Genomic DNA, 16,214 nt, shown 5'->3' on the forward strand with positions numbered 1-16,214 from the left:
CCCTCTCCATTGACCCTACCCCACTCCCCAGCTCCTTTCTGGGTGTTCCTCACGTCTCTTCCAGTCAGTGAGGCATTCTTCCTTCTAGCAGATTCCAGAGAAAGGCAGTACAGGGGAAGGAAACACTCGCAGCCTTGCAAGCCTAGAGAATCTTCATCCCCCCCTGCTACTATCTGACAGAGAGGCTAGCTGCAGAATTTTAGGCTGAGACTAGCAGTCGCTCAGCATTTTGAAGATGTTTCTGCAGTATCTTCCAGTACCTGCTAACGGGGAAGTCTGCCACCATTTTGATTCCTGATTATAACTGGGGCTCGGGACCCATTCTTTGTATTCATAGTTTCTCTTTTCTGCCTCTTTTGTTATTAAATACAAACCACATTTTAAAAAATGAAGAGCATGCTATGGTATGGAACAAGCCACACTAGCAAGAAGTGGACACCCTTCTGTGGGACTCACAAGGAAAAGGATTCACAGTACGTGATTTTGACTTTTGAAGAATTTAGGTGCTATTTATTGTACCCCTTTCCAGACTGCCTTGGGAATGATTATTTAGCTACGCATCAGCCTTTTCTCTTTATGTGTATTTTAGCACTGTAACCAATGCCGCATTAACTCACCCGTCTCGAAACTCCTCGTCTTAGGTGTATCTCGCTCTCCTTTCTGAAAGTAAAATAAATACCCTCTTAAAAAGCCGCGGAGCTCTTCCACAGGGATGTCTTCCCATTTTACTAAGATCGAATCTGCAGATGTATCTTCCACAGTAAAATTCGGTGCCACAATTGGAGCTGTCAAAACAAGAAACCACTTGCTGAAGGGTGGGGCACCAGCAGCTTTTGAGAGGGCTGACTTCAGAGACACCTAACCTTGGCACTAAACTGTATTCTCTACTCCATCATGAACCCTGCAGGCAATGGGCCAACACTTCCACACTGATGACCAGCGGAGCTCAGGAAGGAATCATAGCCTTGACAAACATCCAGGGATAACCTGTGCCACATCCTGAAGTGACCACTTGAACAGACTTCATACATAGGCCCCCTCTTTATTTAGTCCTGGATACATTTCCACGTTTAAGCTTCTATAAACACAAAGCAAGTATTTTTGACAACCATGATTTAACTTTCTCAATGCCAATACCAAAACAGTGAAGTAAATAATTAGGTGGAGAATAAGTGATTAAAAAATTTAAATTTAACTTTGGGATAGACATTTTTTTTTTTATCTTCCTTGATCTAAACAACTAAATCAATATATTTTGGAGACTAACTCTTGCTATTTGCCTGTTCATAATTTCTCATGTCATCCAACCTTTAAAAAATAACTCATTGATTTAACTTACCTAATTCTTCTATGTATCCAATTATAGAACGCAACAATTGATATCCCTGATGAGTGCACCCATAGAGGTAAAAATTATATCTCACTCCTGGCTGAAATTGATCTGTAGGATGAACAAAATCAGTGAACATTCGTAAGTATATGTAGGTAAGCAAGAATATTTATTCTAGAAGCATTAAAATTTACAACATGTTAAAATTTCCCAATCTAACTGCAAGCAGATTTATTATGAAAACACAAGGGTACTTTTAAAATAAAACTGGCAAACATTTACGAGTATTAAGCAAAACTTGAACACCTTCACTTCTATAGTAATGAAAATCTTCGAGACCATGGGATGACATTTCTTGGAAGAGAATAAAATGTGACTGAGGTTGATATCTTGTTCTTGCCTCCTAGATGCCACCCAGTCAGTTCACGATGTGACTTCATGGTCACAGTATGCTAATGAATGCTTCTGCTTTCCTTTGTGCAAGAAACGACATCTCTCCCTAGTCCCAGAGCGCTAAAAACTCCACTCCAGCTCAGAGCCTCAGGGACAAAGGAACCAGACAGGCCTTGGGAGTTTGTTTCTCTTCCTAACACTCACTGAGCAAGACTCGTAAGGATGTATCTTTGGGTTTCATTTTTTTAAATTAATTTTTTAGGTTAGCACACAAAGTAAGTCATCACGGCATCTTCACACGTTCATACTTACACCTGGGTCTCTGGTCCCACCTTCCCTTGTGTGCACCCCACCTTCCCTTGTGTGCACCCCACCTTTCCTTGTGTGAACCCCACCCTTCTACTTGAGTCTCTTTCTTCAACCCATGAAGCAACTTCTAATGTCTCATCGGTTACACAACTCAACAGAACATGCGAGATGTGAGAAACGCAGACATGCACAGAGCCACATGCCCAACATGGAGAAGCTGGCAAGCATGGGGAAGAGACACGGGCAAGTGCAACCACGACTCTCCTGGGAGACGTATGGGATCTTAAGTGAAATACCAATCAAGCCCACGAAGATCAGAACAAGCCTTCGAAGCGACCTTTGAAGAGGATGGTAAAAAACAGTAAAGCGGCTCATCTCGGAAGAGGATAATGCTTTAATAACATTCTAACAGTGCAGGAGCTATCAGCTCCTGTGTGGAGCAACCATTCCAGTGTGGTTAATACAATGTCTCCTTAAACCTCATGCCCAAAGAACACCTGAACTCCAAAGGTCACAGCAAGACGGTCAACCTCAAAATAACATGCCCTAAAGGAAAACTGGTTTTCGGCTCTTTTTAACTTTTCTCCTATCACGATTTTTTCTCAAGTGTTTGCTCTGTGCTTCCAAGTACCGAGCAAATACTGATGGAAAGTCAACTCCGCCAGGTACATTCCATTGGGGGCCTTTCTTCATTGCAGGAAAGGTATACTTCAGGCTATGATTTTATACTGCCTGTAAACCCACGCCTTGTTTTATGTTAAAATTATATACTATTGATATGGAATAGAGTCTGTCACTTAAAAAGAACTGGAGGGTGGCACAGATATCATGAGCGAGAGTGGAGACCTGAAGGAGAGGAAGCTGCGTTAAGAGAAGAACCAGGGAAGGGCTGAGCCCAGAAGCTCAGTAGGGAATAAAAGCCGAGAGCCCCAGCCTTTTGAAGCGTTGAGTAGTCCTGCGTTTGAATTCGGGCACCACTGCACCTTCACTGTGACCCAGAGCGCTTGTCCGAGTACTCTGTGCCTTTATCTCCTCGGCCACTGCAGAGACCCTGCTCACACACAACGGCAGTTACTACAGTGGCTTCTCCCCATCCAGAGGGACCTCAACCACACCTTGTTCTCCCAGAAACTCTGCCTACATTGCCCCGTCCCAGGGTACCCCACTTATTCTGAAATCCCAGGAGGGAGAGGAGAGAGCAAAGGCTCAGTGTGAGGCTCAGTCAAGTCAGCCCCATAGGAGAGGAATAGGGAGCAGGTGCGGGGCCGAGGAGGATGGAAGAATAACGGAGGGCGGAAGGACGGCCAAAGGAAAAAGGAAGCAGCTTGAAAGACAACCATGACTTCAGTCAACTGCAGAAGCGCCCAAGCAGGAGGGAAAATATCTGAACTCACATGTGCTTAATCAATGAGGGAATCCCCACCCTTTGACAGTGTTTCCAAACAGTAAACAAGAAGAACCTGTCTTAGGGAGAGAAGCAACTGGGGGCTCCTCACTCTCCGGCTTGCTTCCCCAACACATGCGGAAGGACCAGGAGCTGGTGTCTCAAGAAGGATCATGACCTACAGACCCAATACTGGCCCAAGAGAAGCCCAAAGGTGCAGGCACACACTGGTTCAGCAGAAGGCATGGCAGTACCAAGGAGGGAGGCCTCTGCTTCCAAAGGGGAAGCGGGGTTAGCCTGTGGGAGCCAAGCCTCCGTGGGTGCCACACTTCTCAGGCTGTATATTAGGGAAGGGTTGATTGTGGCAGCAAGGCCTCAGTGACCCAGATCCTGGACAATCCAGGCAAATGGGCACTGACTATGTCGTCTCCTTCCTTCGGCAGTGTTTTCTTGTGCTGCTTCATGTTTGACCTAACTGTTATTCCTACTAAAGTCTATTTTATCAACACACTGCCATTTATTCCCTTATCTGCAATTCCGCTATAATTTTCAGATTAGAAACAATGTTACCAAGAGCACCTTCGGAGCTGGGTGTGGTGGAGCACACTTTAAATTTCAGCAGCAGGGGAATCTCCGAATTTGAGGCCCTACCTCAAAAAAACAAAAACCATAACCCAAATGCAGATATATGCTGCTCTTTGATGACCTCTCTGAGTAAATCCCTGGACAAGGAAAACCCAACTCCAAGGATTAGTCTTTTCCAGAGACATGCCACAAGCCACACTGAATTAGGATAAATTAGGTCATGCCTGCCGACAGTATCCAGTCACATCTGTGTGGCTTTTCAACCTCCCCTTCCCCTGAGGCCTGGGAGAGCCATGAATTCCTCTTACCAGATTCTATTACAGTCTCGGTGCTGTTTGAAGGAACCTTTATCCAGTCCATGAGGCAGGGCTCAGAACGAGATGAGTTGCACCACTTAATGACATAATCACAGGTCATGTTGGGGTCAGGATGCCAGGTGAGGAGGATCCCTTTCCCATTCCAACGGCTTGTTCTACTATGATGTCATCTTCAGCAGAGGTAAGAAAGACCATTTTATCAACGTCAGAGAATACCAGAGGGCAAGTCTTAAGAAAATGGACAGTAGTTATAAAAATTATTTCACTGTAGACAATTCTAAAATTGTAGTTGAGCGATTATCTAGATATCAATATTTAGCAAAGAAGTGTTGAAGTAGTAAACTTATTGGGATAACTACAGCATTTACCTCTATCTGGACAATGAATGACACAGATGTTGAGGAGAGAACAGAAAAGCTTCTAGAATCAGGTAGACACAGGTAGACTGGGGGCCAGGCTGGCACCAGGAGGAGGACCACAGCATGACCATGTGGGGTGAGAGGAGGGGGCAGGAGGCTTGGGAAGGGCCAGGGGGACAATGAACTCTTGCTCTCACCATCCACAGTGAGCAGAGCTCTATGGGAAAAGGAGCTGCACAGAGGAGACAGATGGGAGCACCCGGAAATGAAGAGCTGGTCATCTGCTTTCCAGGATTCACGCATCCCAACCCAATCCCTCAGCTGGGCTGAGGGAACATCTAGAGGCTGTGCAGAGGGTGGAGAATGGCTGAAGCAGCAGAGTTTGAGGTGGGATGACTAGTGTGGGCAGGGGCATTCCCAGAGACCATGAGACCATGAGATGCTGGGGGGGGGGGCGGTATGCGCACACTGGGAGCGAGGGTAGGCTCTGTGGCTGTGGGAGGACTACCTTACTTTCTGCTAGACCTGGGCCTAAGGGATAAGTGAGGATGGAGGTGAGGTGTGAGGGGCAGAGTAGACGGCAGCAGCACAGTTAGGGCCAAGAAAGGGGAAGGGGTTCTCACAGGGACACAAAAATAGAATGACCTCTCCAACTCACTTATATGTAAGGGTTTGTTTTTTTTTTTTTAAAGCCATATAAAGAAAGGATTTGCAAATAAATTTGCGGCGCTCATAAAGCAGCTACTCCCGAACACAAGATGAGCGCCTGGTTTAGAATACAGAGGGTTTGGATGTCAGATGGCTTTCTCGCTCAATGTGGCCTACAACTGCCGCGGTGCAAATGTGAGCTGAGGTTGTAGTCTCGGACTCTGGGAGAGAACTGCAGGCTGCCCAGATGTCAGTGTGCGAGCTGTGACCACAGTCAAGGCTAAACTACCTTCTCAAGGACACGCAGAATAGGTAGGGTCAGAATGCTCCAGTTTAGAGACAACACAAGTCATTAAAGAGACACAACTGCCATCTTTAAAATGCCCAGGTCCAAATGAGGGCTCACTAGACGCCTTGCTCTGAGCCCAGCTCCTGCACATGCCACACCTTCCGCTGCCTAGGTTTAGGGCTGTGCTGTGGCCTGGGTGTGGCCAAGTCTTTGAAATGACTGTGCTATACATTCCTGCTTCATAATTCTCCATAATTCTCCAGTGATCACTGCCTAGGACAAACCAATGAACCAGGCCAGTGCCAAGAAACCACCACAAGCAAGTGCTGAGAGACACTTGGGGGAACACAACCAGTCTGTTTTTCTCTCTGTTAAGAGTGGGCTCACAAAAAGCTGTTCCCATACTGGGGAAGGACAGCAAAAGAACTCAGGAAGTAACTGGAAGAAGAGGTGGAAGTGGCCATTTAAAACTCATGACTCAGAAAGCTGTCTAGCTTTGGGGGAAGAGGAAAGGTTAGCAGGTGTGTGTGTGTGGGGGGGGAGGGATTAGTGAAGGGCACCAGAGGATAAAGATGGTCCAAGTAAGTTATGTATGGATGTGTGGAAATATCAAGTATGCTTTGCGAAAACTGAGAGGGATCGTGGCGAGTCGCTGGCAGTCTGTGGCAATTTAGAGGCAAACACTGAGATTTTAAAATTACACCATGTGGATTTTTGGTTTTCAAAACCCTTATTAGTAATCAAATTTAGCCAAGAAGCTTTCTTATCAATATGGAGAATTTCTATGTTGGGTTTGGAGGCTGGACAATCAGGAGTTCAAGGTCATCTTTTGCTACATAGCAAGTTCCCAGGCCAGGCCTGGACTATCAAGACCTTACCATAAATAAATCATAAAATGACAACAGAAAACACACTCAAGGGGAAAAAATTATCAATGACCACAAAGCTGCCAATTAAAACAAGTGTCTTTTTCTGCACAATGGGCTGCAAAAGCAGACAGACAACAGAAACCCTTAGTCTTGGAAAGATTTTTTAAAGGTCTTTGACTAAATAGTTTAAAGTATTTCTTCCCAAGATTGCAATCCACAATCAGAACTTTTCATATTCTGTGACAAACTAACTAGATATAGTAATTATTATCTTTCACACATTTATAGGCGTCCAGTCAATACTGAGGATACCCAGGAGGCTGAGGCAGGAGACTGCCTGTTCAAGTCTGGCCTGGTTACCTAGTCTGTTCGAGGCTAGTCTGAACCACATAGCAAAATCTTGTCTCAAAACAGAACAAAAAATACTACTGACTGCATCCCTCGATGAGCAGCGGCGGACATTCCTGTACTTGGTCCTCCAAGAGCATAAACATGCAAATCGCACGGGAGGAGCAGACTCGTGAGGGAAGCTGGCAGCACCAACGGTTTCTACGTTCAACTCCGCTCCTGTAAGTCCTCCCAGCACTCACCATTCGGGATTTCCATACTGGCTATTTTTCGAAGGTGGGCGACGGGCCAGCATAATTCTTTGCCACTATAACACTGATGATGTAGTCATTTTTATCCAGCTGCATCTCCGCTCTGTGTTGAGGATCGAGGATCTCAGAAAGAGACTGGGTCTCCTCATTTGATGAGCACGACACATTATAGGAAAGTATCTTTCCATTGGCTTCACTAATGGGCAAGGGCTACGACAAACGGAAGAACAAATTCTCTCATTAGAACTTGCAAAAAGGTGCAAGGCTTGGGCAAGGCCATCAGGTCTAAGTGGCCTAAGTTCCCAATAAAAAGTGAAAATAGACTATGAAGCTATAAGGAGTGCAAAACCCATTTTAAAATCCACTGAGGCCATGTTTTTTTTTTTTTGTTTTTTGGGTTTTTTTTAAGGCATGAAAAGGTAAAAAAGAACCACACTTGTTAAGTACTGAAAATCCACAGAAATGTAAACATTAATATAAAACTGTTCGATTTTTATTATTTCCAGAAGCAAAAATGTAAGACATGCCCAAAGGACTGAGCCACTAGAGGAAACACAGCAGTCTGGCACGGTGTTCTAGCACATGTATTCTTTCCTCCTTTTATATTCTACATGACTGCTACAAAAATCACTAGAAAAAATACAAAATTTGAAGGAAAGGCTGGCAAGATGGCTCAGCAGCTAAGGGCGACTGCTGCCCAGCATGATCTGAGCTTAATCCCTAGGACCCACACAATAGAAGAAAGAATCCCCACAAGTTTTCCTATGAGCTCTCCACACGCGTGGTGTTATGGGCCTCACAACTATGGGCTCGAGACTGAGGCAAGAGACCCTCTCAATGCCTGGGGAGTCAGGAGTGATGGGAAACACGGGCTCGGAAGACGGCAAACTTAACCAGACTGGGAAGCCTGGGCTCCTTGTATATATAGATTTCAATGACTTTGTATTTCATGGACCATTTACCTGAACACTATGTAAGCAATTTAAAGTATCCACAAAAATTAAGTTACCATTTGTACATTAAGCATTTGAGCAAAAAACAAACAAACAAACAAAAAATATCCAAGGAAACCATAGATATTTACCTTCCAATAAATAATTAAGTTTTTTCCATCTGAGCTCCACTCTCTCCAAGTATCTGGTCCCCTTAAAGGAGCTAAGAAAGAGATTTTCGCATCAGAATTTGAAGACACAGACTGCAAGGCAGTGGACAGTATCAGCGACTAAAATGGGGGTGCTTGGACTTCACTCTAGGGTATCTAGAATTATCCATAAAACGTGGCTTCCGTTTCTAAAGCAAAGCAACAGAGAAGCACTAGATGAAGCTAAGCTCTCAACTTCTACAGAACACAAGGGCTCAGAGAATGGGATGAAAGCATCCTCATAGTCATGTGACTGTCGCCGGGTGTCTCTCTATCTTGTATCCTCCCTGCTCCCCATTAGTGATTAGCCGCACCATCACGTAACTTACTGGCTTCTGAGGTCAAATGTCTCTTTTCATTGCTCCACTTGCTCCACTTCCAGAAGGTTTCAGTAGAACAACGAACCCGAAAAGTGTACACAGTGTATGGATTTAATTTGTCCACAGCCAAAAGATAACTTGAATCCTCGGCTCCTTTGATTGTGGCATTCCGCTAATTGAAAAGAAGTAAATATATTTGGGTGTGATGTGTATATGCCATGTATGTATGGATATATAATATGTCCATATGCATTATACTTTTGGTATTAAATCAGTCTACACTTGTGATATAAACCAACTGAACGTCACACCAGTTTGCAGTTAGAACAGAGTTCATAGTGTTTTAATTCTCATTAAATACTACAGCAACAGAATTATGTTCCATAGTGAATGAAAATGAGGACATGACCAACCGCTCCTAGGTATGGCTGAGGAGAAGGTTTTTTTTATTGCAGATAGGAGGGGAGCACAGCCAGACTGAATAGACCAGCCATGGGGTTGGGAGACGAGAGAGAAAGAGAAGAGAGGTAACAAATCACACAGGAGCTCAGAGAGCATGGAGCCAAAATAGCTGGGTTGCACAGGAACAAGAGAAGCTTATGGCTGGGTCATAAGGAATAAGAGAAGGTGGGGAAGCTCAGGGGCTGGAGAGGCTTAGGGTAGTGGGTGGGGTATGCCCACCAGAGTGACTCCGTAACAGACTCATGAGTAGGGCCCAAGTGAGCCTAGAGACTAGCATAGACCTAGATATGCTAATAGGCTTCACAGACAGAGGTTAATGGGGGAGCCATATGTCCCTTTCTCCAGAGACATGACTCTCTTTTAGCAAGCAGAAACTATCTTCTTAAATCTCCGAGGGAACGCTGACTTTTGTCTAAATACCAGTCTTTGGGGAAAGGAATTTCTTGGGACCTAACACATAGCAGCCAATAAAATACTGGGATGCATTTTTAATCTAATTATTGAATCTAAATAATAATTGTCAGTTAAATTATACAGCTATTATTGTGATAATCAGTTACAGTTAATGGCTAGTGACTATTAACTTTAACACAATTTGCCAATAAGTGACAAGCTTGGGGATGAAGACATTATTCCACGGACACTGGAAATCACCCTGGCAGCAGACGGTACGGTTAATGCGTGCGTCTATGTCACCTAGGGCCTCTAGTATGGCGCTGCACATTTAGCAAAAAAACAAAAAAATGACAATAAATAACATTAGAGCGAAGACATTTTACACAAATTTGAGGATGAATGTGCCAGGAAAAATATCTGAATTCTCAGCTGCCTTTTACAAAGTGGCTTTGCAGGTCACGCTGTGCACTTCTGAATGCTTTTACAGAAACCAGTGAATTTCCAAAGTAATGTTCAACTACAGTACCATTTATTTCACAGTTACCACAAATTACAAAAGGGTACAGTGTAAGTCAATCTAATTATTTCAATGTATTAAAAAGTCCTCTTCTGACATAAAATTACCAATTAAAACTTGTTTCCACTGATGCACTTAATAATTGAAAATTCTCTTCTATTCTCCTGTGCCAGTCAGTCAAAGGCTACATACAGTCAAAGCTAATTCTTAATCACAAAACTTACTGCGTGCCAGTTACACGCAGGTATTACACACTAAGCCTGGGGGCATTCTGAACAGCTAAAGTGGAAGTTCTATTCTTTACTGTCCAGTTTTATAACTGTTTCAAGAGCAAATTACAATGCTGCCATTACATTTGTATGTAAAGTCTTTCTTGGTTTAGTGACTCCCTGTAATAAATACAGTTTGCTTAGTTGTTTTTGAATACTTTTATTCATAATAACCAAAAGAAAAGGTTTCTAGGAGAATCTTACTTACCACTTCTTGTTCTGAATTAGCTTTACAAATTTCAACTTGACACAAGAGATTAATCGTTGCAAAATTTCCTGGCAAATGCCAGGAAAGTGTAACAACTGTTGAATTGATGTCCTTCACTTTCAACGAAACAGGCACATGAGGAGCGACTGGAAACAGGATATAAAGATTAATACCTGTAAATGTTCAGGGTGAAAAGGTCTGCCCTAGTCAGACAAACTAGAATCAAAGGATGAGTGTGTGCGGTAGGGGAAGAACATTAGAGAAGTACTATTAATGCCTAAAACCAATATAGTCTGTGTGGGACCCAGGGACCTTATTTTTACTGTTGCTATGCAACCAGTGCTCTCAGAGAACCAACTGCCCTCAAGGTTGTTCATCCGGTGCTGGGAACGTTAGGCCATAGAAGAGCAAAGCTTAAGAGGATTGTAGTGTCCACACAGGGTGACAAATAACAAACAAGAGGTACTGACAGCCGTCTGTCTGTCCGAGGTACGTGTGTGGTGATGATGCGACTGACTCAGGAATTCAGTATGGTTCACGATGGGGGAGTCTTACAATGGCTGTGAACTCTGAGGTCAAGGGAAGAACCATACTCAGGGAAAACCGGAAAACCAAACCAAACAAAACCACCACCACCAACAACAAAACGAAGGCGCACCAATGCAAGCAATATCTTCAGCTACAAAATGTAGCCTTTTGACTCTTGGATGAAACAGGAAATGATGACGACAGAATGGAATGCTAGATAAAAAGCAGGGACTGGAGATGGCTCCGTGGTTAAGGGCACTTCACACTCTTCCCAAGGCCCTGATTTCTGTTCCCAGCACCACACCGCTGCCCACGATGGGGCAGCTACAAACTGCCTATAACTCCAGCTTACAGGGGATCTGAGTCCCTCTTCTGACCTCTGCCGTACCTGCACATACCGGCACACATGGCATATACCTACCCACATACACAATATAAAATAAACAGGCATTTGTAAAAAACGCTACAGAAGTAGCAATGAGGCGCCGGGACCTCCACCATCCACTGTCAGACCCATGAAGCTCTTGTTCATAGCCCGTTCTTCTGCTAGTCTCTGTGACATCTCAGGATGTGGATGAGCCTGACATGGGGACAGTTCATTTGGGCTGACAATGGGACAACCACAAAAAGACCTCACACATCTTATTTCTGTACTGAGCTGTTTATCATTATCGCCCCCCCAAAATAAAATAAAAAAAATCATTGATATAGGAAGAAATCAGTAACAAACAACTTGGATGTCTCTTGGGGATATTATCCTAAGAAACGCCAGCATCAAGTGGTTACACACGGTGCGTTTTTATTTAAAATACACTCACAATGACAAAATGGGGATAAAGAATGGACAGCTGGTGCCATCTGACAGAGACAGACAGAGCGAGAGGGTGCATCTGTGTACAGACACTGGAAACCACCACCACACTGAGCTCCACACTGCCCACACTATGCAAAGGAACGCCTCCCGAAAGTTCTTCAGCACGTCTGAACACTCTCTAGTGAACGTACACAAAACTAAGCAAAAAGAACATCTAGGTTAGCAGCCTAGAGAACGGTATGCACCGGTCACCTTCCTGTTCTTGTTGCCACCTCTGGGGAAAGACAGAAGGGTTCACAAAGTTGTAATTCATTATTTTTGCAATAACTTCTGCATCAAAAAAAGTAAATGTTCTTAAGAAATGTCCAAAAAAATGTTCAGAAATCAAGAATGAGTAGACAAAGCTATGTATAATTTCCATCTAAATGACTCAAATTTTTATTTCAATTCAAAATAATCAAATTTAAAGTTACTCATTTTAATGCTTTAAAATAAAATTATTAAGTAATTATAAAATTGAAAAAACTCTAAAGAAAATAAACACTAATCCTTATAGTCACCTTTCATGAGTCCCAAGGCATGTCACGTGTTATTTTTATTGTAGTTATTTATAGACCCTGGCTGGCAATAGTGGCTCACCTCTTTCAGTTACGTTGATAAATATTACTGATTCTGCTTGTCCCAATGGGTTGTGACCGGTCAGGGTGAAGTTATAGATTTCTTGGTCTGGAAGCATTTGGAAGGTTAAACGACAGCTTTCATTTGTAAGTGTTTCAAATCTTTTAAGTACGACGGATTTTCCCGAAATGCTGTCAGTTAAAAAATAATAATAATAATAATTTCAGGATAGTATGATGTAAACATCGTGGAGGGAAAAACATGGGCATATTTTGACTATTTTTATAAAAGTTCATTTTCTACTTTAAGACTAATCACAAACTCAGAAACTGGTGTGTGATACAGAAAATAACCAGCATAAGCCACCGCCTAGACTATCTGGGGCCGTCTGTTTGGCTTCAGACAGAAGAGGCATGGCACCACACTGCAACCGCACAGGGGCCAGCTGCAGTCGTTCCAAGTCACATGACCCCAACACAGCATGCTCGCTTGCATGACAGCAATGTGCCAGACTCCGTGTCATTCAAACGGGTTCTTGCGAGGTTCCTGCCACCAGCACTCTTTCCCGGGACCGAGAAAATTTACCTTTCAGATAAAATGTAGTCTGTATTTCGTGGGCCCACCAGCCCTGTTGGGCCTTCCTGGATTCCAGCTGCATATAATGTCTTTGAAATCAATGCGTCCTCACAATTCAGTTTCTGAGGAACATCGGGTGGATCTGGAAGGAAAAAGGGAAAACAAAGTAGTTCCATAGCTTTCTCCCCCAAACTACAGTTTTACAGGTTGTTAAGTGAGATTTTGCATAACTCTCTTCAATCATTTGCTGTTTATACATTTCCTCATTGGATGTGTGGCAATTTTTCTTATCACTACTGCTTCTGCAAGATTGTGTTGTTACAGCTCGCACTGCATTAGAAATAGGGGATTAAAACACTCTAGAGAGTGACTCGCAACTCAGCAGATTCCCCACAGCACCGTGAGAAATGAACTAAATTTCTTTTTTCCTTAGACTCTCTAGCAAGTCTTCCAGTTAAGTCACCAGAACCTACAGTTTGGAACCACTATCACCTCCCATCTATTTACACATTGGGATTGAGAAAGTTTTGTTCACGCTTAAGATTCGTGGAGATGCTCACAGAAACTATCTGCCTCGCCCTTTACTTTGGGGCAGAGGAAAAAAGAAAAAGGTCAATTCTGGGAGGAAGATACAAAAAGCCGTAAAGTAAATCTAAAATCACCACAGTCCAGCACCTTATTATAGAAACTGATTTCTATAATCATGCGTAACCAAACACAAAGAGAAACTGGCCTATCCTAATGCTGTATTTACACAAATACTTTCACTTTCTGTGGAAAGTTAAACTCTGCAAAAAGTAATTTTGTTTTTGAAGGAAGTAAATTTTTCAAATAGTATCCAGTTGTCAACCAAAATACAATTTTCTTCTATACTCCTCCTAGAGATCCCAGTAATGCTTCAGTTTTTTATTTATTAACATTGCATGTGTGAAGGTATACGAGCGCATGCGTGCCATGGAGCATGTGTAGAGATCAGAGGACAGCTGGGTGGAATTGCCTCTCTCCTGCCATCTTTATATGGGTTCCAGGGATCATAGTCAAATCCCAGGACTGAGACAAGTGTCCTTGCTTGCTGAGATTTCAGAGGCTCCTCCAATGGCATTTTAACTAATACTGAGGTTGACTAGAGAACTGGGCAATTAAATAAACACCAGTGTGCTTATTTGGAAAATCATTTTAAACCTAAGGCCAAACTACCCAGCATTTTATTAAAATTACATGCTGAAAATCCAGACTACATTTATAATGATGATTATTTTAGGATGTGGAGTATGCTCATTAAAATAATCTATTTAAAGTCCAAATAATAAGAATAAATAAAAAAAGAAACAGGAATATGATAGGAGGAAAAAAAATGAGATGACAATCTTTGAAAGTATTGATTTTCTTATCAAACAAATTAACTTTTAAAAGAATTAAATTGAAGCTATGTAAATCTAGATAAAAATCCCATTTTTAATACACCAGCAAACATAAAATTCAATTTTGAAAAAGTTATTAAGTGGGACCATGGTGGGACACATCTTTAATCCTACCCTCTAGTGGATACAAGCTTATCTCTGTGAGTTCGAGGCCAGCCTGGACTACCTAGGAATTCCAGGCCAGCTAGGGATACAGAATGAGGCAATGTCTCTAAAAACCAAATTAACATAAGAAAACACCAAGTAGCAAGGAATAAGTGCAAGATATCCAAGATCCTGTACTGTAGAATAGTTCACTGATAGAGAAATCCCTAAAACAGACTAAAGAAACGTCACAAAATTCACCCGAAACCCACTCAAACACACCTTTAATCATGAGACCCAGAGACAAAACTCAGAACTTACAAACTCACAGTAGCGAAAACAAGGGCATCGTGGCCACAGGCGGCGCCCGCCATATGGGAGGAAATAGAAAGTTCAACATCAAAACTAAAAATCCTAAGCACATAATTATCTGAGGACATGCCACAGAAGCTGCATGGGCAGAGCTGCTGGCCACCACAACATGGAGGCGCATTTTAGGCTGCGGGAGCCATCGATTGCCTTAACAGAGGTCTCCCTGAGCAAGGGCACCCACACTATGACAGGTCTCCCTGAGCAAGGGCACACACACTATGACAGGTCTCCCAGAGCAAGGGCACCCATATTATAACAGAGGTCTCCCCGAGTAAGGGCACCTACACTATAGGCAGACTACATGAAGAATAAGACTTCTCAGCCTTCGTCGTACTGCTGCCCTCAACTATGCTAATTTATTTATTTATTTATTTGGTTTCTCGAGACAGGGTTTCTCTGTAGCTTTGGAGCCTGTCCTGGAACTAACTCTTGTAGACCAGGCTGGCCTCGAACTTACAGAGATCTACCTGCCTCTGCCTCCCGAGTGCTGGGATTAAAGGCATGTACCACTGCCGCCCGGCAACTATGCTACTTTAAATGTTGGGAAAGATACAGTGTGCTATTAAAGTCACCATAATATTTAAACCTGGGTACTTAAGAGTTTACCTTAGTTATGCGGGAAATTAATGTGTATGAAATTATTAGGTGCAATTAAGAAATTCTACACATACTAAGGACTTTGAATCAACTGTGACATTAGGAATTTAAACTAAACCTTAGTTGCTAGATGTCTCAACCTTATTGTGAAACTCAGAACTGATAGCGGAATAGGTAATGCAGGAAATGAGTCCCAGGCTCCCATCCAAGTGTTCTAGAGCCTCTGTATAGTATCTGTGATAATGACAAGGAAATAAGGAAGAAACAGAATCAGCCAGAAAAAAAGAAGTTAAGGCTGGAAAGGGAGCAACACAGGCTAAGAGGAGCGATGTAGCATGATATACTTACAGCCTGCAAACACAACTGTCCCATACACATTATCTTCTGTTGTGAAGACCACATTTGTTCCACTGTTTTCAGAAACGGAAATGTTCTGGATACGGATCGCAACGTTTTCCCCATAAAGATGGATAAGAGGACAGAATGTCTTGCCAATCTGTCCTGACAGCACTTTTGTTGGACTGACACAACAAAACGTTATGTCTGAGCCTGCAAGAATCACTTTGTCTTGAGGAAAAACATTGGTCTCGGAATCAGGAGTCCCTAGAAAGAAACAAGAGGAATCGCAAACATGTCAGACATCTTTTACACAAAACCATCTCCTTAGGACATCTTTTTTGCCTCCTAGGATGATTTTTATCTTCATTTATTTATTTACTTACTTATTTTTATCTCTATTTATTTTTGTATGAATGTGATCTGTGTATGTGATCATTGTATGCAGGTGTGTGCATATGTGGAGACTATAA

General features: G+C 42.8%; 1 protein-coding gene across 1 annotated transcript in view; it reads right to left on the bottom strand.

Moving 5' to 3' along the window:
• The window catches only part of Lifr (LIF receptor subunit alpha), a 50,460-nt gene that overhangs the window by 6,092 nt on the left and 28,154 nt on the right, over window positions 1-16,214 (bottom strand). The window contains 14 exon segments of the mRNA XM_038321463.1: window positions 618-785; window positions 1,340-1,441; window positions 4,310-4,450; window positions 4,453-4,488; window positions 7,074-7,104; window positions 7,107-7,292; window positions 8,167-8,237; window positions 8,553-8,715; window positions 10,396-10,541; window positions 12,377-12,546; window positions 12,941-12,990; window positions 12,992-13,030; window positions 13,033-13,073; window positions 15,754-16,008. Of these exon segments, the coding sequence (XP_038177391.1) occupies window positions 618-785; window positions 1,340-1,441; window positions 4,310-4,450; window positions 4,453-4,488; window positions 7,074-7,104; window positions 7,107-7,292; window positions 8,167-8,237; window positions 8,553-8,715; window positions 10,396-10,541; window positions 12,377-12,546; window positions 12,941-12,990; window positions 12,992-13,030; window positions 13,033-13,073; window positions 15,754-16,008 (1,599 nt within the window).

This window comes from Arvicola amphibius, chromosome 3 (assembly GCF_903992535.2).
Source record: "Arvicola amphibius chromosome 3, mArvAmp1.2, whole genome shotgun sequence".
NCBI lineage: Eukaryota > Metazoa > Chordata > Mammalia > Rodentia > Cricetidae > Arvicola > Arvicola amphibius.